The sequence below is a fragment of the Ruditapes philippinarum genome, unplaced genomic scaffold (assembly GCF_026571515.1).
Source record: "Ruditapes philippinarum isolate M1 unplaced genomic scaffold, ASM2657151v2 ctg28222_1_1_1_1, whole genome shotgun sequence".
Lineage (NCBI taxonomy): Eukaryota > Metazoa > Mollusca > Bivalvia > Venerida > Veneridae > Ruditapes > Ruditapes philippinarum.
This window is the reverse complement of record NW_026858777.1, coordinates 4,416-31,717: the sequence shown is the minus strand read 5'-3', so window position 1 is coordinate 31,717 and position 27,302 is coordinate 4,416. Positions and strand designations below refer to the sequence as shown.

The 27,302-nt window shown below is 30.9% G+C and overlaps 1 protein-coding gene across 1 annotated transcript; it reads right to left on the bottom strand.

Moving 5' to 3' along the window:
* Window positions 1–13,142: 13,142 nt before the first annotated feature.
* Window positions 13,143–19,495, bottom strand: LOC132754259 (uncharacterized). The gene is made up of 4 exons (XM_060744877.1): window positions 18,979–19,495; window positions 17,284–17,375; window positions 16,700–16,919; window positions 13,143–13,277 (listed from the first exon to the last, which is right to left on the bottom strand). The coding sequence occupies exons 1-4, from the start codon at window positions 19,276–19,278 to the stop codon at window positions 13,143–13,145; spliced, it is 747 nt and encodes a 248-aa protein (XP_060600860.1). The 5' UTR covers window positions 19,279–19,495.
* Between the last annotated feature and the right edge of the window lie 7,807 nt (window positions 19,496–27,302).

Below are 27,302 nucleotides of genomic sequence, written 5' to 3'. Positions count from 1 at the left end.
CCAACATCCCTTAATTATAGAAAGCCTGTAACCTAAAATGATATACATTCTTTTCAATTTACCTAAAAGCAGGATATATCAAATTTGCATTTAAATATGTAAATTAAATTTTATTTATAATTTAAAAGCTTATGACATAAATGTAAAATAAAACAGTGGTTAAAATAAAAACATTAAAAATACAATTAAATGAATAAGAAAAGGCTTATTATGAAAAAAAAAGAAAAAAATTATACGTTAAAGTATTTTAGCATTAATTGTTTAAAATTAAAATAAAACAAAAAACATAAAAGATTTATAAGATTATAACAATATTTTTACAAAACATTTTGAGTAGCATTGATTTTTCATTACGATTATCACGCACTCTGCTTGATCGCTAGTGACTTGTATATATTTGTATGTTGAAAGCGAAACACCGAAACGAAAAAAAAGAACCGACCAAAAGCTGAAGCGATTAAGATTCTAGTATAATGACGAACTCATTTAGCTCCTTAAATGAAACCACAGAAGAAACAGACTCAATAAAAAAACTCATTAAACTAAACAAAAAAGTAAAAAAGGAAACAAAAAAAACCCAAAAAACGATATCACCTGAATTGATAGAAACAACGTTGAGATAAAACTTAAACAAAAACTAAACTAGAAATGTGTCCATAGGACACGGGTGCCCCCACCGCGTCACTGTTCTGTCAATCTTATGACTCTAAGTCAAATATTTTTTGAAAACTAAAAATCTTTTACTAAGTAAAGGGCAAGAACTTTACAAATACTGAATAAATCCACAAACAAACCCCAAGGTGCATAAGTACACATGCTGACAACATTCTTGTAAAACTTTCAGGCCTACAAGTGAAATACTTTTTGAGCTATGCATGAACAAGTTGAAAATTGCAAATTTATACTACTGCAAGTCAAGGGGGCAATAACTCTCACAATAACTCTCACAACAACTGAGGAAAACCTCAGGTGCACTTCCATTATTTCAGGCATACCTGAGTAGAACCTCCGACGTTCTTTAAATTAGTTGGATAGCTTCCTCACATGAAAGAATCCAATGTCCCTGTCTTGTTTCGAACCCAAAGCGTCAAGGGGCAAGTAGTCAACGACCTTAACCGCTCGGACACAGGCGCACATACTGTATTATTTATTTCTCTTTCATGTCCATACTTATATAAAAAAGAATATTCACCATCAAATATTCTGCTTTCTTCAGCAAAACCAAAGGATCCAAAGGAACTTCTGCCTGTGGAATGTAAAGAAATTTATGTTACGATACATGTACTAAAATTTAAGGAGAGAATCAACCTGAGTGCGGAGAGGTCCTTAAATATTTCACGCAAGGCATGCAAGTTTCTTGAAGAATAATTGAACTAATCTTCTTCTTTATATTTCTTTACATGATGAACAATTATAACGTATTTCACAAATGAAATATAATATCTATTCTAATTTCATAAATCCTTCACAAATATGGCCGTTATCAACCAAACGTATCCAAAACCATGTTTATTTAAAATTCGTTTCATTTGAGATACCCAGTTTTTGATTTTATATGTTAAATTATTTTGATCGTCTTATTTCAATTTATTATATGCTTTCTTTACGATATTTTCATTGTCTAGAGTTATAAGCTTGTTCCAATATTTAATCATATTATATTTAAGACATAATATATCCAAAACTGTGGTTTCATCGCTCAATTAAATCACTGTTTGATGTTTTGATGCGAGGAATTATATCACGAGAGCTTAGCCCCGAGTGATTATTAATGATACGCATCCAAAAACGACAGGGGATTTTTATCAAGCCGATAAAATCCATCCGATTTGGCATTAAAATTTTTTATTTCGATTCCCTAACTTCGACATCAACGAATTTAAATGCGAGTACCTTGATAATTAAATCAAAAATCAACATTGATTTTAATTTGGCATTAATTAACACACATCTTTCTGTTTTTTCTGTGTTCAATATTAAGGGGGACATAATGTTTGGGCTGCGTGTTTAGAAATTTCGCATAACATAAACATTGGAACCCCCGACCCTAGTTCTCAAACATTACGAGGGCTGTTAAATTTGTTTACTTCTTTACTCGTTACATATTCCTTAAAGATTTTGTATGTACAAGTTAAATGTTTGATGATGGATGCAAACCCTAAATTACAGAACAGTAATTTAAGATTGACCCGATTAATATATTTTAATTTTTTTGCGAGGTTAGTAATACTCTCAAATATTTGGAAAAACTTATGTTTATTAAAATGAGGCATGTTGCGCTATAAGTTTCCGCCGCATGTGGTATTTGTGTTCAATTTGGTCAAACAAGTGCATGAGCAATAAAGTTTTTTTCAGTAAGTGGTTTTTGCTATGAATTAGTTTAAGATAAAAATACAATCCAATATTGATTTTCATTTTCGAAATCCAAATTGTGTTGGCTTGAGTTTATAATGTAAAATAGCCCATTTTGTTAGTCTGATTAAAAGCATCTATAAATATATTTTAGAAATCATATTTATTAATGTTAATCCTCTGTAGTTTTTTAGCAATATTCACGTTCTCCTTTCTTAAATACCGGGTAATTATTCCCTTCCCCCTCCATAGTTACTGTTGAAAATTCCGTTGATCGTTTCAAATATATAACTATAGATAGATTTTTTTTAAAAAAACGGAAGTTTTATTTTCAATCGAGCAGTTAAGATTTCTCTGCCGAAAGTTGATCAATACCAAGATTCATGGGAAAAGTCGCCCCGTTCTTCACTTCCGTGTTGTAATATTTTTCTGGTCCTTCGGATCATTGATGCCAGCACTATTCAGTGTTTGAGAATTGAGTACCGCTCAAGCCGGTGCTAGGGGCGTGAGGGATGTTGCACTTATTCAGTATCTTTCATGTACAGACTTAATCAAACCGAGTCTGCAATTCTCCTGTTATTTTGTTGTGATTAATGCTTCCGAGGGATCACTTTGTTTCCAGATTTTTATTGTTGTTTTGTGACAGAACATATTTCCACAATTCCTTCTCAGTAATATCTCTGTTGAGCATTTCGTTACGGATGTAATATTTTCGTCAGGTCATGAGAGTAATTTTCATTTTGCCCGTGCATGTTTTTAAAATGATCATATAAGTCATCGGTTGTGAGTGAGTCTGCTTTGTTAGTTTCTTTTTTGAACGTAGATTTAAGAATTTCCCAGAATTACGTGGACTTGAGGAGGCTAATTTATTTTAATTTTTATTTGAACTTAGCTTTCTTATTTATACCTATAATAACTTGTCCAGGCTTTCACAAAGCTTTTTTTTTATTTTCTTTAGTTCTTAAGAGATTTAAATTTCACCTTTTTTGTTAACATTGCTATCAAACAATATATGATTTTCGTACTTAATTTTGTAATTTTCTTATTCATCTTAACGAATACATTTTCAGCTGCTGAATAAAGTAAATTTATTTATTGTGTTGATGACTGATTTACGTCACCAGAATTAACTCGTGTTATCAATTGATAAATCGACCCATATTCGTTTTTAAAATGCGATTTAAGGTATTTACATTATTTCTGTAAAAAAACCCATAATGTTTTTTTATCATTTTGAGTGTTTTCTGATTTTGTTTTCAATTTGTCGAACCTTAATAAAATACTTAATTGAGACTTTAATTCAAAAGACATACACGCATTATTGGAGCAGTCATTTATATCTTTTATTAAAAAATTGTCGATATATTTGACAGTATTATTATAATATTTAAGTAAAACACGTGCACCCTGCAACTACAAAAAGTGAAATCTCCTTAAGTATCATTTCCTAATTTGTCGTTTGCAGTCGATTTACATAATTGTAATATATTTCTCCCATGAGAGTCAATGACCTTATCATATTGCTTCTGCGTGCGATACTATCATATCTACAAATGAATATGTCAAAGGTGTCTCTTGAGACAGAATGGTAAGCTTAGATAAATAATCACTTAGAGGATAGTTAATGATTTAACACAGGTTTGCTTTGCGTAATCACTATTATAGTTTATTATTTAGAGAGCCCTAAAAGCCTATCATGTACTAACAATGTTTATGCTCTAATTTGTTACACTCAAATGAGCATAAATCATTTACATTCTTTAATAAAACGCCTTTGAAATAATAAACAACATAACACAGAGTTTAAAAAGGCTAGAGAGAGTATTTGTAAGCCGTCTCCACAAATCGTTTATTTTCCCAACCAACAAAGACAAAATTCTAGATATAAAGGTATATATCAACTTTTGTTTAGACAAAGAATACCAAAACGCTTCCACGTGACTTATAGAAATATTTTTTGATTCATCTGTTAAAATATGCCAAATATTTCGTGTAAAAATAAAAATAAACGTTCCAATATAACTGAATAAGAGAGTTTTGCAAAAACGGAAGTTTTGGAAAATATTCGAAAAATCAGGTTCGTGCGAGCGGAATTCCTAACCCTTCTCCAACGTGGGAGGGGGAGGTATCGTTGGAGGATAAATCCACAGACTCAAGACCAGCGGCTCCTTCGACCCTACCTAATATAAAACCAAAATTTACCAGTCTTAAATTTTATGTCATAATGTAAAAAGGAAACGAATGCTGAAAATTATAAATAGGCAAAGGCACTGATAATTTCTCCCTGAAATAAACTCATTTCATGTACATAATATGCAAACAGAATAATAATTCACAGTGAATCGAAACAGAATTAAATAAATATGCCTCATCGAGTTTTGAAAGTCCATGGATGATATTTATTTCGTGTATTAAGACATTTTTACTTTGCTCCGAGCTGTACATAATCCTGAGAAAGAAAACAATTGTAAAAAACATTTACAAAACATTCTGTATAATATATTCGGAAATATTTCAATATTTTCAGAAAGACAAATAAACCTCGAATGCCCGCTACTAATTACAAGAAGCTCGTGCACTTTTGCTGCAAAAACATAACTTCTGATTACTTCCGTATAAGGATTATACTAAGTTACGATGTATGATTCCGATAATAAATACATAGGTTTGCCACGATATGTTTCTTTTTTAATGATTTGATGCATTTGTTGGTTCTATTGTGAATTTCCAAATTATTCATATCCTGTATGGGGATTTACTTAAAGAAAAGACATGGAAGGTGAACATCTTAATCTTCGCAAATATATTTAAGAACTGTTCAAGCAATGATGTTGTATACAGAGAATTAGGAAGGTACCCTTTGTGTGTAAAGGGACATGTTCAAAAATTAAAATATTGATTAATTATTATAGTTCAAATAATATTATTTTAGATAACATATTTACTAACTTTTTTAAATCTTCAGCATTTCAAGTATCAAAATCTAACATTAAAAACCGTCTACGATAAGGTTTTAGTAAGTGAGACAAAGGCTCCCAATGCTTAAAAAAGGTAGATATAAAAGAATCTTTAGAGAACGCTTAAAACTGCAAAATTGAAAACGCTGCAGGCTCGGTTTGATTGAACACCTTCATAGTAAAATGTATCCAAAATCACTTGATAAAGATTAATCCAAATCTTAGAACACTGCTTAATTCCATTAGAAATAAATCCATAAACACTTTCTGTGAGTAACTAAAACCCCACGTGAGACCGCGTAACTTAAAGCCCGTGAATTAAGGAAATAAATAAACCCCGCAAAAAATGTGTCACAATTTTCGATACTTTAACTTTGCATCAGTTTAAATCTCTTATAAAAACAAATACTGCCGTTTCCTCGATATTATGTACATTGCTTCTTTAAAAAGAAGCATGCGAGAGGTATTTTGCAGCTGTGGAAATTTTTTTTTAAAAATTTGAAAATAAATTTGGGGGGGGAATTTTTGCCTTTAAAAGGTCCTGAATTGGTTAAAAAATTTTCAATTATTTTAAAAAAAATTAATATATCATATATATTGAATATAATATCATAAATATACTAGTAGTTTATTTTACACTTCATTTTTTAACGTTTTAAAAGATTTTATGCAAGAGAAATTGACTTTTCTTGGCGCATTAGAGATACTTTTTCTACAAAGGGAACAATATATGTTTTGTCATCAAACTAAATTTAAAATAAAATGCTTTGTATATTAGAAGAAGTATTAAAATAAAAGTTCTTGAAAAATTAAATAAGCAAATTTTCGGTTGATGTTTTGTTAAGTATATGGAAACATTTCCTCTACATTTTCCAAAACGGGCAAAAGTATGTTAATCAAACAACTTTTAAGTGTATAAGGCTATATATCTGATACAAAAATTATTGTTTGGATTTTTTAAAAAAAAGATACTTCTAAAATGTTTGCGTGAAATAAAAATGGCAATAAGTTGCCTTAAAGCGAGTGGCGCATGCACAAAGTCATTGCTAAACGGATAAAACCCTACTTAAAATAGCAAAATAATATATAGTTCTGGAACATTTTATTCTGTTTACGTACATTATTCATGTGTATTAAATAACAGAGACATTCTATGTTACAACTTTTTGAGTAATTAAATAATGAAACGGATATAATTTTACTGTTGATAAATTTTATAAAAAATGGTTCATAAGATATAGATTTATACCCTTTAAGTCCCAGATTTACATAAAATATGTTTATATCATTTGATTGGAATAAACAGTATATAAAGCTGCATGCCTCCAACCACAATATTTGAAGAAAATCAAACTTGAGTAAATTTTGTGCCATTTGCGTCAAAAAATCTCCGTTGCGTTATTTAGTCATACCGGTTCAAAAGTTAACTTCGGTACACTCACTGTTGACTCGGTCATATAATAGTGTATGGTGATATTGTAGCTATAATGTTCACTGTTACTATTTATCGGAACATGAAATAGTAAAACGTTACTCATAAAACAATACGGTAATCGATTTATACATTTTTAAAAGATTAAAACGGAATGAAACATCCACGTAGCGCTTAGTAACGTAAAAGATATTTCCGTTTTTTCTATGAACCAATTTGTTCACTTAGATGTTAATTTTTCGTTTAAGTCGTATTTTGAAGCGGAGCATGCGCATAACATTTTTGTAGACTGCTCCTTATGATTTTAGCTTAAAATGAGATTCATTCACTACAATCAGATACGCAAAAAATGAACGCCGCCAGCAATCAGTCTGAACACTGTGGACCTCTCCAATGACAGGTGTCAAAAGATGATTATATGAAATAGACATCATTTTATGTTATTTTCAGACTATAAAGAACATGTGGTCAAATATAATTTAAATATCAGCTGTTTATACATATTAATTATGCTGCAGAATCATTACACTAAATAAATTACTTCCCTACTTAACGAAAGAAGAAATTAAAAACAAACAATAGATGGTTAATCTTTTTTTATTTATTGTGATTGTTCTCTGTAAATGACTTGCCATGTACGTATTGCCGTCATTACAAATGTTAATTGTTTATATACCTTATGCTTGTATCATGTATGATGCACTGAGAGAAATAAAGAATTTGAATTTGAAATTGTATGCTATGTTCACAGTCCAGCCGATATACTGCATAGTAGACATATTAATCGCCTCAATTCTAAACAATAAATTAAATGGATTTTTATATGAACACCCAATACTCAGTATGTGAATTAAACATTTTTCGTTAACATTCCTCCACTAATGATAACATTTTCACTTTAAATTAGATAATCTTAGATTTTAAGATTAACAAAGAAAATGTTTTGCGTATTTATAAATTTTTTAAGGCGTTTGATTCTGTACGCAGGGTCTGTTAAAAGCAAATAAATAAATGGTTACTTTTAAGAATAGTAAAGAATATTCACATATTAAGTCACGTGTTTTTCTAAAGAGTTGACTTGCAACATGCTTGGTCTATAACTGTGAGGTTTATCAAAGTGAAAATCTCTCATATGTACTGTTGACATTATTCTAAATGATCTCATTTAAAAGCAGCAGTTTAACAAAAAAGCTTAAGTGGTACAGAATTTATGGACTTAAATAATGAATTTAATGTGTTTCTTCTTACATTTTACTTATGTTATATGCTAATTGTACAGTTATTATATCTAGAGATCCTTATGAATTACAGAATGTCTTAATGGTTTTGTACTATTATGTAATATATGGAGTTTTGAAAATTTTATATCAGTCAAACCAAAATTCTTATAAAACGAAAATTATTTCAACTTAAAATTTGTGATACGCTTGTAAAAAAGAGAGTAAACTCATTTAAATACCTTGGTAACAAATGTTCTAAATAAGGTTGTTTTTCTTTAAGTATAAGGAAACACTTGGCTTAGCGGTCAGACAAGGTATACATGTATCACTACTTATAACTTCAATTTACCAGCAGTTTTTACTGACCTAGTGCTTAAAGGTACATTATGTCATACATGTGTTTAAAATGTTTTACTAATGGATTTAGAGAATGTTCGATGTTTAACAAATGAAGAAAATAGCGTTGAAAGTGCGTTGAATGTGTCGTTAATGTTGCAAAGTGTAAACAAAGTAGTTTCTTGACTTCCATACAAACACTTATCACTATAACTACATTATGTTTACTATAACAAATGTATACCAAATTTCCAACAAAGCTGAAGAAATAACATGTTTTTGAGAAAAAACAATGATAGCAATTCTGCGATTTAATGGTCCTTAAAGGTATTTGAATAAACTGTATATATTCTGATGCACGGAGGGGCACCTGAGGTCTTCCTCCACCAGTAAAGCTGGCACGTCGCGATATGACCTATACTGTGTCGATGTGACGTAAAACCCAAAACAAACAAACACAAACGAAGTATGGTGATATGGATAGCTATAAAAAACATATAACCTACTTGTTGAAAATCTCAATGAAACACAATTAAATTGATATCTGATTTACCAACATTTTTATTTTTTATTTTGGTGCATCGCTATTTTTCGCTTTGGGCAAATGACAGGGTTGTACAAGGCACCTTCGCATGGAACTCTGGTACACCCTGGGGCTATACCAACTTGTGGTATCAATTTATCTATTTTAATTTAGTAACTTGTATTTTTCCTTGAGAGAAAACCTTTATCTATCAATGGTATTACACTTTCTGTAGAGATGACACCCCGTACCTTTGCGAGAAAAACCTTAATGGTGAGCAAATTCAAGTAAGTCCTTTTTTAAATAAATTTGTAAAGTACGAAAGTAAATCAGTCGTCAGACAGTAAGCTAAGTTATAGTGCATATTAGCAACCATTGTAATAATATAATACCATCGGGTTGCTAATATGCTCTATTACCCTGAGAGACATGTGCTATTTTGTATTATGTCATCAGAACATGATTCGGTGAACAGAAAAGGTATTACGAAATTTACGATATACTTAGTGATCAGTCAAATCATTAGAGATGTGTTATTTTCTATGATAAGGAAACCAGTATTCTAAAGGCAAACTATGCCTCGGAAACAAATAAAATTTTACTTCTTCAGAAAGAGCAAACGTGAATTTTATAATTTTTAAAAAATTGTTATAGAAAATATTAGATGTTTGTTACCTGAAAAAAGTAGCGATAGATGTGAAATAATTTGTCATAAAAGAAGCAAAATGTAAACAAGGTAGTAATTGGACTTCCATAAAAAATACATAATCACTATAAATGAATTTTATTTATAAAATATTTTACAGACAAGATGGTTCAATAACATCTATTCTTTCTTTTTCTTTCGTTATTTATTTCGGGAATAAGATCTTTCCGTATTATAGTAAATCATGCGCATGCGCAATTTACTCTTTTTCCGAGAACAAAGAAAACAAAGAAAAATTTTCTCTCAGCTAGTTAAAATTGTTATAGTATAACTAAATACTATTACTGTACTTATTGCCAAAAGACAACAGATGAACAAGCTGGTTCAAGTAAATGGCCAATGAGTATCTTCTATGATACTATAAAAGTACACTAAAATCAAAAAGCTTCTGAGAAAAAATACAATATTATTTCGGAGGCATAATAAGTCTATAATAATGTAAAACATTTTAATATTGTAACTTGTCGTGAGTACAGTGGAGTCGATTAAACAATAATTGCTATAAAAATCGTAATAAATTTGATTAAACTTTCATAATTTAATTTTATTCATTTGATGTTTTGTTGCTCTCATTCTTGATAATTGCTAGCCTAGTAATCACTTAATATTATAATGTTCAGCGTAAATCAGGCTTTCTTACACTTGGAAAAAACTGCTTGAGAAGACCATTTGGCATAAGTAAGTGTCCTACGAGCAATCACTGTAACCCATTGGTTAAACTTATGACAGTTATCCGACATTCTTTTAAGTTAACACCATGCATAAACACACTTGACCATTTATTATTTCAAAGTCATTTTCGGATAAAATCATTTTTAATGTACGGACAAATCAAATGCAATATCATGCTTTACCATTCCGCAGCTAATCTTTATATGAATTAACCGACCTTGTTACTTGACAAATGTCAACAACAACAACAACAAATACAATAACAACAACAACTATTCAAAGAAACGTTTTTAATTGATATACGGTAAATTAAAAAAAAATTCATTATAGTGATATAAACATTGACTATGTTAATAGAGTCTTTACTAACATTGTTATTGTTTTTAACAACATTTATTCGTGATAAACTGGAAAGGAAAATTGGCTTGACAAAAATAGTTTTTTTTTCTATACATGATGTGATGAAATGTTTTAAATTATATAGTTGTTATGAGAGTTAAACATTATTTCTAATAGAAATTTCAAAAAAAATCTTTTTCTAACTCTGCCGGTATCAGTTTACAAAATGTTTTAGATGATACAAATACACAAAGTTCACTTGATAGTTTGACAAGTCCTTTTAAATAATCACAAATTTAAAAAAAGTCTATTAAAATATGATAAGATAGAAAGACAAATAAATGAATTTGTAAATTTCACAACATTATGATCAAATATGACAATGAATACATTTATGAAGCACTTTGAAGATAACAATGCAAACGTCAAGAAAAAAATTAAAAAAGATAATGTATTTGATATCTAATGAGCGATTGCGGAATAGAGCCACAAGAACAATGGCATATTTTATAAAAAAAGTGTCAGTAAAATGTAAAAATTCAAAACTTGATACTGTTGCTCAATCTATTGTTCATTGGCTTGCATTCAATTCGCAGAGAAAGAAGTCCAAACTAACATTCAAAATAACGACATTTACACCGGTTGAAATTAAGGAACTCCACTGAGGTCCAAAAGCTTAATAAGAAAATTTAAAATTGAATTTCTTACAAAGATCCATTTAAGACACTTAAAACAGCAAGACGTCCCAATATAATTAAGAAATATACTCAGAAATAAATTTGGTATTTGTGCTATTATAAGCCCGATTTTAGTGAAAAGCGTTGCATCGATTTTCAATTCTTTGTCAAGATTTGCAGTCGTAATAATTATTCTGAAAAAGAAACAGAGCATGTGAATGATCTGCAATTTTAAACATAATCTGTTTGTCTAGACATACATCAAATGGAACAGTTAACTCGAAAAATTATTTCCAGTTTTAACAAGTTAAAAAACCTCAGCGGAGTCTCTTTAATACAAGTTCAGTAAATAACAACACTTCAATAAAGACTCTTATGGAAGGAAACATGATCTACTCAATTCTGCATATAAAAGTCCCACTTTTTTGACTTTGTAACGCATTTTTATTTGGAACAGACTCTTCCTCAGATAAATTTAGACTGTTCCTCATCTAAATTCAATTATTGTGAAAAATCAAAGATTCACAAAAATTTTCATTCCACGCCATATTTTAATTTAAGTGATTTGTTGTATCTCAGTTTATTTTACAAGAAAAGTAGGCAAACGATTTAGACATTCTGATAAGGGTTTGTGCCGGGCAAAATCTAAATGATGGAACTGCTCATTAACAGCTTATAAATGTTTAGAATGACAACTCACTTCACGATTTTCATTTGGATCAAATGAAAGCTTTTCTGCATGCGACCACGACTAACGTCGATCAATACATTCAGTAAGTCACGTTATTATCATGGTATTATAACGAAAATCCGAAAATTTTATAAGCGGCAATGGTACATCTATCACAACTCTTAACATCAGTTGCTCTATAGATTACAAAAAGAAGAAGTAATTGTCAACTGTTCATCGATCTACGTGATTGCAGATAATGCTATAGATTTACAATGTATGATTGAGCAACTTAATATAAGGAGCTCCACTCAGGTCAAAAGCCTAAATACATTAAAGGTGAAAATCTTTTATAGATCAAGAGAAGCACATTCATGAAAAATATCATATAAGGAAAATTAAGAAATCTATTCAGAATTAAATTGAATTTTTTTTTTGTGTGCAATTCTTTACTTTTTTATGATGTTTTGTATGTATATGTTAAATGTTGATGTATACATGAATGAGCCTTATAGAGTTAACACCATTATTGTGCAAAAATAACACCATTATTTCCTATATCACATGATTGTGTTTATGTTGTTCGTTTTGTTTTTAATATGTTTTAATATGTTTTGTACTTATTGTGGTAGAGTCTATACTCTTTTTAAATGACATGGTGTAATTCTTTCGAATAAATCATAATGAATGTTATTTCAATGCCGTAAAACACAATAAATATCGAGACAGAACATAATTTCTAATTGCTTTCTATCTGTGTAGACAAGTTTGTAATGTTTCGACCGTTGTTATGAAATTCGACCGGTTGTAGTATTTTCTCAAGCATGCGCAATCTGCGTAGGGCAAAAGATCAGGCAAAAATAAAGAGATTAGGTCTAAAACAATGGCAACAGCAGGCATTGAACCATAGACATCATATATCAGGCAATCACTTAACCGACATTGCTGCTGCGTATGTAAGGACCACCAATACATGGTATGACCTTTTAACACATAAAATATATAGTCTATATTAATTCCTGTTAACTACAAGGACAGAACCGAATAGCGATCAAATATTTAAATGGATGCTTAAGTGTATTCATAATTGACATAATTATCATTAAAATAAGACTACAGTATACACTATATAAATATACTTGCTATGTACAAAAGGTTTGACAAAATCACTTTGAAATAAATGAACAAGTACGAACAAAAACAATGGAAACATCAATTTTGGATGTTGCTAAAATCCGTAAATGATGTAAAGTATTTTTTATACACGACCATTCATAGAAATATTATGAACCAGAGGAAGAGGAGGATGGGGTCCAGTTACTGCTAGCAGTGCAGCATTCTTTGGTTGGGTGGCATGCGGAAGGTCGAAGTATGGATGACCATCTATCAATGTCTGAAATGAAAATATAATAAAGAAAAATAATCAACACAGAACTTTATGTTTTTTATACTAAAATACTAACAGTATATATATGAATAAAAATAGTTTGCTTGTATACCGTATCAACATGTTCCTTTTTAAAAGATAACTATGTACATATATAAATTAGTTATATATGTTTGTCAAGGTCTTCTCGACGCTTATAATTTGATCGCCACCACCATGCTGAAATAACAAAACTATGAAATGATATAAATAAAATTCCAGGAACAAAATACATTCGTTTATATATCTTTGTATTTTCCACTTTGCATTATATTTTGGCGTATATAAATAGAATGTTGAAGGTTTACAGGCACTGATATAGGCTATCAGAGTATACTCATACTCTACGGAGTAGTGGCGACATATAGGGAGGGATCATTTCTCCGTCGTCTGTCTGTCTGTCCCGTCCGTCCGTCTGTCTGTCCGTCACAAAACTTTACAGGAATGATCAGTACCAAGTCTAGTTGTGCATATTGTCAGCATTTTCCGGTTAAATGATTTTTGTCAGAGTTATGGCCCTTTAATAATTTTTATTTTTAAAGCTTGTCCGGACTACTTCTCTTATACCACTATTGCAATTTTAATGAAACTTTACAGGATTGATTTGTAGCTCAAGTTCTTGCGCATATTGCACGGGTTTTCCGGTTGAATGATTTTTGGCCGAGTTATGGCCCATTGATAAAAAGTTGTTTTTTTCTGTGTGTTGCCAGATACACAAAAGCTTGTCCGGACTACTCCTCATAAACTACTGGAGCAATTTTATCCAAACTTTACAGGAATGATCAGTACCAAGTCTAGTTGTGCTGTCCACTGTCCGTCTGTCACAAAACTTGTCCCAACATGAAATTGGCCATCATGAGGCGACACATGTGATCACTGATCGCTCTTGAGTATATAAACTTTGTTGTTTTATCTTGTTATGCTGTCTACTCTATAAATGTCTGCGTCAAAAAATATAGTATATTCATTTCTATGTATTAACAAATTTACCAGATAATTGTCTATACACGACAACCGATCTATAAAAAAACTGCCAAATTTGTATATTTTGCGATGAATTCAAGAAAGGAATGACATACAAATATTGGTGCTTGTTAAGCTTTTTTTATAATAATTTTCTAGTTTTGTTTAGTTTGTGAAACTGTTTAATGTAAATTGTGTATCTTGGCCATTTTCTTTTCATGTTGTAAATGGCCTAAGGTATATTGTAAATGCTGATTTTTCAATTTACTGAAACTGGAACTGTAAACTGAAACTGTTATCAAGGGAACTGATATATTGAAAATTTATTCCAAAAATGTTGCTGGAAAACTAAAAGCAAATTATCTCAACAATGCATCTACTTATAAAAGTAATCAGTATTATGGTGTAAATTATGTGTGTTATATGATTTATTTGTAGATTTAATTGCATTTTATGGAATGACGGATGAATAAAACAAACGCTGAATTATTGACATTAACCACTACGATTCATGTCACAGCTTTCATTTTTTCTTATTCAAATATACGAGGTATGATAAAAATAGTTCTCGGTCCGATATACTTCTAGCCACTACACTGGCATTTTCACACGATAAATCGATACCGATATATTTTTGAATATTACTGACAGGGAAAGGGATGTCCCCAAAGGAAATCAATGAAGACTTTATGGATACACTAAGGAAGGATTCCCCTTTCTGGATCACTGTGAAAAATGGACTTGTGAATTAAAGAGGGGCAGGGAGAGCATTGGAGATGACGAATAGCCTGAGCGACCAAAGAGGCCACCAACGATGAAACTGCCGAAGCTGTGCACGATATGGTCATGTGCGACAGAAGGCGAGACCTGCTAAGCATTGCTAGGGAAGTGACTATAAGCTTTGGTTTAGTTCAGGTAATTCTGACTGATGTCTGGCATGTCAAAGGTTTCCGCTAGATGGGTCCCAAGATAGTTGACTGATCACCAGAAACGACCCGGCTTTACATTTCAAGATATCTTTTGTCTCGCTAAGAGGATGAACCTACCGGTCGTAACTCAGGATGAAATATGGGTCCATCACTTCGATCCGGAATAATAAAACAACAGAGCATGCAGTGGAAGCACCCTAGCTCAACCCCTGCGAAGAAATTAAAGAGGGTGCCATAAGTAGTGAAGATGATGGCTTAATTTTGTTTTTGGAAAGTCAGGGGATAGTCATGATTGACTATCTTGAGCAAGGTCGTACCATAAACGGAACGAACTATGAAGATGAATTGGGACGTCTGCGTCAAGAAATCGTGTGTAAAAGGAGAGGCAAACTGACTGAAGGCGTTCTGCTCCTGCACGACAATGCGCCAGCTCAAACATCTTTAGTTGCGATGGCTGGCTGCTGCAACTGACTGCGGCTTTGAAATTCTTCCCCATCCCCTCACTTCCGGACTTAGCCCCTTCTGTCTTTTACCTGTTTCCGAAACTGAAAACCAAGCTTCATGATGGAAGTTTGGAAGCAATGGAGGTGTCATGGATGCCGTCAATGAGTTCTTTGAGGACAAAAATAGAGAGTTCTATTTTGAAGTTTTAAACAAGTTGGAGCACAGGTGGGCAAAGTGCATTGATGTAGAGGGCGATTAAAATTGAAAAGTAAGACCATAAGCTGGGTTCTTTGACTACCGGAAGTACATCGTGCCAAGAACTTTTTGATCACTCCTCGTACTATCGTAGAAACTTTGGAAGAAAAATAAATGCACTGAGTATAATTTATTCGCTGTCACTATTTGTAAGTGTAATAAAATTTTGATTTTCATTTGACATTATTGCAAATCCGTTTTGTCATTTATATCAAATTATAAACGTATTTGATGGAAATTGCGAGGAGTTTTTATAATTGTATTGGATAAAATAACATGATGCTCAAATGATGCTCAAATAAAGATTTATCAATATTGTAAATTCCTAAACCATTGTTTGTAAAGAAAGTACGTATATAAAGGTAGGTAATTAGAAATTTATTTCGATAAGTCGTGTTTTAGAAGAATAATTATATACATATATAAAATTTCACTTATGTGTTGTTACATCCTTAATTATAACATACACGCTCTTTAAGCATTTTTACCCGGTATGTTCAAAACGCAATCATGAGATATCTTTTGATGTGACAAATCTCTCTCTCTTTCCCTCACGCACGCACGCGCGCACACATCGCATAAATACTTTTTTGCTGACAGTCTTCTTGTCTGTTAACATGATGCATTATTACCATATTGGTTTCAGCTAAAGGTTTATATTTCAAGGTCAGATTTATCCCTAAACACAACCTGTCAAAGCCTTGATTATCTTTACATATATTTTTCAAATTCAAGCAATTTAATGTCTAAGAACTTCAGATAAGTTGTATGTTATAAACAAAGCTCAAAATTACCTACCCTGATGAAGCCTGTGTGTGATTCTAATGTTATATTGTAAGTTTTTCCATCTTTCACTGGACATGGCCGAGTTGTTAAACCAATGTTCTTCCAACCTCTATCGGGTGTGTATGTATCTACGCCTGCATTATCGATGTCGTTCCGAAAGAAAAGATGATGCATTACAGGTGGATTTGACAGGAGATTGTCCTTTGTAGAGTCATAAAGGTTAATTGCAAAGCTGGAATCAACAATAACTTGATATAACATATACGTCTTCACCGGCATCACCAGAGTGAGTTCTGAGTTACGATGATACATTACAGGAAATAACTCTGATTCTCTCAGATCGTTCTTAAACGTGTCATAAAGGACTATATTAATGTTGTTACTCAACAATAATTTTCACATCGCACATAGCAATCCGCATAAGCAAAATAAAAAAAAATATCAAAAATATCAAATTGTTTTATATATATTTTAAATAAATGCTGTCTAAGTTGTCGTAGATATATTTTTTCATTTTTTAAATTCAATAAGAAAGAAAATGAAAGAAAATAAATTAAAAACTTCTTCGTATAGTGTATATTTCATGAACTACAAACCGTGTCCAGGAAACTGGGATGGTAATGTAGATTTTTAAGTTAGCTCCAACCTCAAACAAAGATGGAAGTGCCCAGTAGAATCTGTTATTGACCTGAAAACAATTAAGAGTATTAAAAACTGCTATCGGAATTAATTGTTAAGCAAGCAAGCAAGCAAGCAAGCCAGCCAGCCAGCCAGCCAGCCAACCAACCAACCAACCAACTAACCAACCAACCAACCAACTTATCAACTAACAAACATACAAACTAACTTACATACAAACAAACTGAAAAATGAAAAAGTCATCGGTAACTATAAAATAAGTGTACTGATTTGAAGACGCTTTAGAAGGAAACTATATGTATCTTGTTCAGAGCCTGCATTACGTTATATCCATGTATGATACAAACTGATTTTGAAAGGAACTCAAAGCAGTGAAAATACATGTATTTATAATCCCCATATGGCAATCTTTCCACATAACATGCATACTTTAAAGAGTTTTTTTATACCTTTTATGACAGGATTCAGAATTATTTGGATGAGCAAAATGAAGGAGGTCCTTATGGGTACTCTTTGTTCTCCTCATTGTTTTTTGTTTGTTTTTTTCGCTACATAAAAAATTAAGCCACATTTAAATATTACTGCAAAAAGTCAAGGAAATTTACCGCTGCCTAGTGTTTCAAAAGTCACTTAAGTATCCATGTGTGTGTACAGTACAAAACAGACAGACAGACGAATGAACAAGATAAAATGACGTGCATTCACTCAACAAGGTTCCCTATCATCTAACAAAGTATTAGATTTCATACTGGTTGGGTTGCCGCGGTATCCACTTTTGTCCAGTTTTCCTTGGCAACCACAGTGAAAAAGTAAAATAATGTGCATAATATCTATATGACCCTTATTTCAAATTACCAACCTAGCCTAGCTTTTCTTTTATTTTCTTTACTTCTAACTAAGCCCACACTTTACTTAGATAAATGAACGGACGGACGAAGCGTTTTCTTTAATTTGCTTCGGTCAAACCGGTAGGGGACTTATCAAGACCACATAGAGATAGTAATGATTAAAACAGCTTTAAATATGTTTTCAATAACATGGTTTCATTGCGTCGTGTAATCAGTATATCGTTTTATTTGAAAAGCCCTAAACGTCTGAAAAGTCTTCAAAATAATATCAGCAAGGCAGGTATGCCACCATATTTTCTTAATAATTATTTGATGCATTAAGAAAACAATGAAATAATGTTTCAAAGTTGAAACGAAACAAAAATGATGAGTTGGTCAAGAAATATAATTATGACCGTAAATATTTTGGATATAATTCAAAGGACGTTGTTGACAAACTTCAATATTTGTAAAATGTTATAATAATAATAAAAATAATAATAATAATATAATAATGATAATAATGATAATAATAATAATAATAATAATAATCAAAATCTTGTATTTTCTGGAAAAAAAATATGCATGAACAATAACTAAGCATTGAAATTCAATTCAATAAAACATGTGTCAGTTTGAAAAAAACAACACTTTTAGAGAGGATGTGCAGGTAATGTAAAAACATGAAATGATTGACTCAATACTCCCCATAACATATCTGAGAGAGGAATGAAAAAAGTCGCCTTAATGTTGTTTTTTTTCCTGATCAATATAGATACTAATTATACAAATAAAACAATAATAAAATATATTGCTATGAAATACCGAAATAGGAGGTTTGAATTTCTCTACAACATTCTCCTTCTCTATGTAATGATAACCGTCGTCGTAACGTTTATCAAGCAACCAGTCACGCTCCAAACCATGGCAAATTTCACTTTCATCGTTGAGTGGTATTTTTACAGCCACGTATTTATTTTCGCCTTTTTGTGCACCACACTTTATATCATTTGTACTGACTTGACCATGTCCTGCTGTGTACTGAATATGTCTTTCGATGGCAAAAACAGTTGAAGATAGAAGCTCTGAATACATAACAAAGATAATCCCTTTTTTAATATCCATTTTTGCCTCTATCGTTATTATCTCAAAAGTGTCTGACTATCTAAAATTATTCAACACGATCTTTCGCCCTTTTAAATCTTCTATTTTTATTGTTCCCGAGAAGACATGTGGTTAAATGCTTTTTCAATAGCTTTGTTTCAATTAGACTTGGTCAATAAAGCATTTAGTCGTTTTGTGTCCTAAGAATTAATTTTTAGTCATTCTACAGTACGCAACAGTTGCTGCGAGACAACTAATGACCTAGGATGACAACTTGCAATTTTACATAACAAAATTAATAAGAATCAGTCATGAATAAAACCGTCGCAATAATAATATTATTTATTCATGAATTATTTTACGGGCACCCGAGTAGAACTAATGGCGTTCTGAAAAATATCTACGACACTCGTGTGAATACTGCTTTAAAGCAGACTAGATAAAATAAATTTCATCTGACACAAAAAATACATGTATCGTGTTTTAAAAGCACGTTATGCCTCAGAAATTGATGTATTTCAAATCCTGAGAAATGTCAAACATTTGTTCCATAATGATTAATTGCGAGTTTAAAGCATTTATGATTTTAAACAACTGACGAAAGTAGGGCTGAATTAGCAGTAAAACGTTGCACAGGTAGCAAAATATAAACAAAGTAGTATTTTGACTTCCATACAAAATACTAATTCACTATAATTATACATGTACTCACAAATAAATGTGCATAAAGAAATGTAGACTTTGTAATCCATATAACTCTACGAATTTCTGGGAATAATAAGTGTGGCTAAAATACAAAGGATATATTTGTAACTGAGCATTGGCATCATATTGCCAACATAGCGCTCAAATTTGATTTTAAAATTAATGATGTGTAAGGTCTTTTAAACAAGACTTTTCATAGTAATAATAAAGCTGCATTCTATAAGTATCATAAGAACAGATGCAGCTGCATTTCGCTAATAAAATGGAGTTTTTATCGACTCTCGTTCCAATTTTGGTGTCCAGACAATCAGAATAAATCTTTTAGCATACATATCTGCAACCTCATTGTAGCGGTATCGAAAGTACATATTCTTTTTACATGAGAAACTCCCCGTACATCAACAAACAATGCTTTAAGTAGAAGTCTAAATAAAACATAAGTAAATTAGCTTAAGAAAAGAGCTACTTACTCTTAGTAGATATAAATACATGTACTTTTAAATTATAAATAGCCCCATTGAATGTGATAATGATTTTTTGAACATGTATATATATTCAGCTAAGTTTTAACTATTTAGTCTATATAAATACTGAAGCGTAAGTGATGTAAATTTTAATTAAAAGCACTTTTTCTGCATCAGTTTTTAGGGTTATGCTCGACATTATTAGAGTGTTGTTCCTGTCCATAGTAGAACTATTCATGGGCACCAGTCACTCTGGTCTATTCTTTTAAAATCATAGTTTTCTCATAAAAAAATCAGTTAAAGTGAACTAATCCTAATTTTCCATTGTCAAGATAACCTGAACAACTGAATTGACTATGTATTTCAAAAGATTGACTGTTATAATGGGGATAGACCAACATTTGATTTGAAAAATGTTCAGAATAAAATTTAAAAATCTGCCTTGAATATATAAAAGATCTTTTCCACTCTTTTTATAAATCGAACGGAACAGGTATTTTCACATTGATAATGATTGAAATTTTCATGGGTTATGTGAGTTATTTATCGTTATTGCCAACTTAATTATATATTTGAAAGGAACTATGGAAAAAATACTAACTTATTTTAACTTCACCTGTCACTCACTATACACAAAAGGATGAAAAATGCCTTTTTAACATAAAGTTTCTTTTCTTCCACTTTTGCCAAAATAATATGTATTTTTGTTAATTTGCAGACACTCCCGTCACCCCCGACAAAATTTTATGGTTGCGGCTCTGTAATAAGATAGCAAGACTATTCGAACGGTATTCTCTCCCTCAACAATTCTTATCCTATTTTATAGTTTTCAAAATATGTGTGCACTGTTCCACCACATTTAATTAAAATGCCCCTTGATTTTTTGAGGAAAATCATTTGTGACCAAAACTGGAACAAATAAAATTTAGAAATTGGCAGGGTTTCATGTTTATTGTTATAAAAAAGACTGGAGCCTGATGAACGTTTTGGCTCAACCTTTCAATGAATAGTGGTGCATTTCTTCTCATATTGGTGTCAGTGTCCGCGTTGGCGTACCACTTTGATTCAAGATTTGGGGACAACGTCTAGCTTGCAAAGCACGAAATTTTAAGAGCCACTAAAGTATTTGCTTTTAACCTCACAAATACTTTTGAGATCTTCCGTAACAGGAGATGCAAAGCCAATAACTCATGCATGTTTTTTGACAGAATTATGGACCATTTTGAACAAAGTAATCTTGCTTATTTTCATGTGATAGCATTGAAAATTCATAATCATGTGTACTGAAGGTATTCATTTGAAACTTAATACATGACTTTGGGGTCATAATTGGATGTCACTTTCCAAAACAAAATTTATCCAAAACCCTTAACTCTAAGGTGTGTTTTACTGCATTATGCATGGCCCTTTGTGAACTAACTGAAGGTATTGTTGCGTACCGCTGTCTCTTGTATGTCTTTTATTCTACTAGCATGCATTCGCTAACTCCGAAGAATAGTTCTTCGTGGTATAGAGCTTCAAAGATGTAACTTGTAAATAGTATCTTAATGATATCTGAATGAGCTTCTGCTATGAATGTTTTGATCTGAGCGGAGTGACTTCCGACAGGAAAACTGCGCTTTTATAGTCAAGATTCCTACACTGTCCCACACTGTGGGAAACTTTAAGAAAAGTGTAGGAAAGGCTCCTAAAGGGTTTCCTACAGATCCTACACCTCCCACAACTTACATTCAAGATAAAAATACAACATAGAACAATATATTTAAACACAAATTACATTAAGCTAATAATTATTGGAATTAATAAAAACATGAAACAAGTGAAATACCTTTATTATGTGTGGAGATATGAAATTTTAAGATTAATAAATTAAATGTAACCCCACTTTGTACCCCACAGGTAAAGAAAAGTTTTGCACAAGATGATGATGTCATAAATCAACTAATGTGTGACGTCATATTTGTAAGCAAACAAAATGGCGGAATATCAATACAATGGTTACAAGTTAGTATGTTCTTCTTTGAATAGAGGAATAATTAATAAATCTAACGGTAAAATTACTCGTGAATTATAAAGTTAATGTATCTCTTTGACTTTATGATAAACTTTGAACTTAGTTAAAAAAGTTTTTATTAATAACTACACTGTTTATTTAAAACAACAGTTCATAAAAATGGGTGGGGAGTGGCACATCACAGTATTTACTTTAATCCTAATACATGTTTTGATGAGCATAAATAGAGGTCACTATCCAAGGACCATTGATCTGACATTGATTTTGGCTGATTATTAGCCCTGTGTGAACTTGGAAAATTCTTGGTCAAGGAACTCCACTGAAGAAGACCAAAAGCCTAAAACATAAAATTTAAATGTCTTACATAGATCAGCTGGTGCACTTAAAACAGAAATATAAACAAAGGATTATTAAGAAATATATTCAGAGATAAATTCAAATTGTGCTATTCTTTGCCTGATTTTAGACAATTTTAGATTTCATTTCCTTGATAGTTCTTGGCGTTCGTGCTCTCTTTCTGCGCTGCAAATTTTATACTTGTATTTCTATACAATTGTTCATGTACAAAACATAGTAAAATAATTCATTTCGTGTTTTCATAGCATTGTTTATTGGATTGTCATAAACTTGCTTTGAAATATGTATATACACTGAATTCTGGGAAGAATTCTCTGTTGCAATTCAAGGTTTACTAACTAAAATGCGATGTTTTTGCTACTGATGAAAAAAAAATGTATAAATTGTACATGTAAACTATTAAAGGCGGTGCGAGAGGGTGGGTGAAAGATGAACACTTTTTAACATATCTAAGTTAATCAGAAATTAGATGAAAAAAAACATGTTTTTTATTCTTTGAAAAAAAAAGAAAAAAAATCACAGCAGTATTTGTATCTGTATCAGAAATCTTTAATTTGTTTGATTACCGCATTAAAAACAATTTTGCAGACAAAAGAATCAACTAGAATGATGATAATCGTAAGTCAATAGGGGAATTGTCCTGACTCAGGTTAAAAAAAAATGATTCATGAGGCTTATCGATATGGAATGAACGTTATGTCAGAATTAACTAGGGCATATCTTGATTTATTACGTCAATTAATTTCAACTGAAGCCTTTTCACATGGGAAATTATTTCTTATCACACAAAATCACAATATTATTGACAGAAATTACTTTACAGGATTATGATAAATATGTTTAATAAATCCCCTAGGTTTTGCGGAAAATTCAGTTTTGTTTATCATATTATCTATTGTTTGATGAGCAGAAATACTAATGTTTTACAATGTATAGACGAGAGACCGGGAGAAAAAAAGAACTATGTTTTCTGATGGCTCCGACAATCGAGACTCTTATAAAAGAAAATGCACAAGAATAGATGTTAGGCAACTTTTTACATCATTACATTATGTTCTAGAAATATTTAGACAACCAAAACAACATCAACAACAAAAACTATGTTCATAGACAATATATATTTATACCACTGAAAAAAATGTATTTTACGATGGACGCCTTATAATTATTACGAATAAACACATTGTCATTGTCAACAATAATTTTATTTAAATACATGATGAAAGATTATAACTTGAATATTTATTTTTCAATTATAACATTAATTCTGATTGAAATTTCAAAACGATCTTCTTGTCTGCCGTATTTTTTCAGCGATACAAATACCACAAAGTACTCATTATAGTCTGATAAAACCTTTGAAAATTTCACAAATTAATTAATTTAAAATAACGCATAGTTAAATATCAAGATAAATTAAAAATATACTATGCTCATCTTTGAGTAAAATATTTTTATCAAAGACATTTGTTAAAACCTATAAAATCCTTACCGAAAATGTCTTATTCGAATGAAAAATAAAATGAATTAACTATGTATTGGAAGTCGCGTTCCCTTTTACAGACGAAGTTAAAATGGACTTGTCTTAAAAAAACTGCAAGTTTTTTCAACGACGCTATATATTCATATTGTGATCACCTATAGTGTGTAGGGTTTTTAACATGAAATATCTACTTTGTGAAAAGTCAAAACATGTTTATTTTATATTTACAAAGAGACTGTGTAGCAATTACCATGGAACCATCGGAACAATGAGGTAAATTATAACACCAGTGTCAGTAAAAGGTTGAAATATAAAACTTGTCGCTATTGATCCTTATATTGTTACAGTGAAACTTTGAGTGAAGAAAAGATATAGAAAAATAAGTAGCTCAACTTTATACATACACGTTATCAAGCAGATTTAATTATAAAAGGAAGATATTAACACATCTGGAAAAAAAGAAATCAAACAAACATATCTCTGATGAATTTGTGATGGCAAGTCTGTTAAAAATTTGCTATGGGAGGGTCCAACATCCCTTAATTAAACGAAACCTGTTACCTAAAGTGAAATACATCCTTTTCAATTTACCCAAAAACAGGATATATAAAATTTGCATTTTAAAATGTAAATTAAATTTTATTTATGATTTACAAGCTTAGCATATAAATGAAAAAATTAACACATATTTTAAATAAAATTATTCAAAAACAACAAGGAAAAACTTGTATTATTTCATCAGAACATGATTCGGTGAACAGAAAAAGTATAACGATATACTTAGTAATCAGTCAAATCATGAGAGACATGTGCTATTTTTCCAATATTCTGAAGGCAAATTATGCCTGGGAAATAAATAAAATTCTACTTCTTAAGAAAAAGCAAACATGAATTTTATAATGTTTTAAAATGGTTTTAGAGAACGTTAGATTCTTGTCACCAGAAAAAGTAGCGATAGATATGAAATAATTTGTCATAAAAGTAGCAAAATGTAAACAAGGTAATGATTGGACTTCCATAAAAAATATTCACTATAAATGAATTTCATTTATAAAATATTTTATAGACAAGATGGTCAAATAACATTAATTGTTTCTTTTTCTTTCGTTATTCATTTCGGGAATAAGATCTTTTCGTTTTAATAGTAAATCATGCGCATGCGCAATTTACTCTTTTTTCATAGAACAAAGTAAACAAAGTAAAAATTCTAGTGGAAATTGTTATAGTACAATTATACACTATAACTGTACTTATTGCCAAAAGGCAACAGATGAACAAGCTGGTTCAAGTAAATAGCCAATGAGTAACTTCTAGGATACTATTAAAGTACACTAAAATTAAAAAGCTTCTGAGAAATTACAAACAATATTATTTGGGAGGTATAATGGGCCTATAATAAAGTAAAACACTCTTATATTGTAAAAATAATTGAAATAACAATCGTAATAAATTTGATTAAACATTCATTCATTTGATGCTTTGTTGCTCTTATTCTTGATAAATTGCTAGCCTAGTAATCGGTAAATATTATATTTTTCAGCGTAAACCAGACTTCCTTACACTTGGAAAAAAATCTGTTTGAGGAGACTATTTGGCATAAGTACGTATCCTATGAGCAATCACTGTAACCCATTGGTTAAACTTATGACAGTTATCCGTCATTCTTTTAAGTTAACACCATACATAAAAACTCTTGACCATTTAAGATTTGATAAAATATACATTTTAAATGCACGAACAAATCAAATATAATATTACGCTATACCATTCCGCAGCTTATCTTTGTATAAATTTACTGACCTAGTTACTTGACAAATAGATATTTGTCAACAACAACAACAACAACAAATCGGATAACAACAACAACAATTCAAATAAACGTTTTTTGATTAATATACGGGAAATTAAAGATTTTACCCATTATAGTATAAAAACATCGAATATGTTTATAGAGTCACTACTCACATTGTATTTATTACTAACCACATTTTTTCGTGATAAATTGAAAAAGACAAACAATTGTATTTCTATTCATGATGTCATGAAATGTTTTAACTTATATAGTAGTTATAACAGTTAAACATTAGTTCTAATGCAAATTTTAAAAAATTCTTTTTCTAACACTGCCGGTATCGGTATCAGTTACACGTGTTAGTTTGACACGGCCTTTTAAATAATCACAAAATAATATCAAAATATGATTAGATATAAATAAATAAATGAATTTTTAAATTTCACAACATTATGATCCAATATTACAATGAAAAAATTTAGGAATCACTTTGAAGACAGCAATGTAAACGTAAAGCAAAAGATTAAAAAAGATAATGTCTTTGACATTTTTAAGCAATAGCAAATAGAGACACAGGAACAATGGCGTTTTAATAAAAAAGTGTCAGTAAATTGTTTAAATACAAAACTTGGTCTATTGTTCACTGGCTTGCATTCTATCCGCCTTTGAATTTGGCAGAGAAAGTAGTCCAAACTAACATTCAAAATAACGGTATTGACACCGGCTGAAGTTTTGATACACGTTCAGCAAAAAAAAATCACTTCTGTGAAGACCCTTATATATATGGAGGGAAACATGATCTACTGACTTTTGCATTTAAAATTTCCTTTTTTGACTTCTTAACGCATTTAATTTTGAATCAGACTGTTCCTCACATAAATTTAGACTGTTCCTTACATAAATTCAATTATTGTGAAAAATCACAAAAATTATCATTTCACACCATATTTTATTGTTAATTATACATGTATGCTGTATCTCAGTTTTTTTTACAAAAAGTAGGCATTCTAACGTCTAAACGATTGAGGCTTTCTGGTAAGGTTTTGTGCTGGGCAAAATCAAAATGATGTAATTGCTAATGAACAACTGATAAATATTTAGAATGACGGCTCACTTTACGATATTCCTTTCCTTTTTTGCAATTTCGGAACAATTGAGGACTTTTCTGCATGCGACAACGACTTACGTCGACCAACACAAGGTTTGACAAAATCACTTTATAATACATGA

What these genes read in the sequence shown, in the direction of transcription:
- LOC132754259 (XM_060744877.1), bottom strand. Translation starts at nt 19,278, where the DNA reads ATGGATATTAAAAAAGGGATTATCTTTGTTATGTATTCAGAGCTTCTA. An exon ending in AATTCAAACCTCCTATTTCG is followed by an intron (nt 17,376 to 18,978) that starts GTATTTCATAGC and finishes AATTGTTTTCAG; the next exon opens with GTCAATAACAGATTCTACTG. An exon ending in ATCCCAGTTTCCTGGACACG is followed by an intron (nt 16,920 to 17,283) that starts GTTTGTAGTTCA and finishes TGTTGATTCCAG; the next exon opens with CTTTGCAATTAACCTTTATG.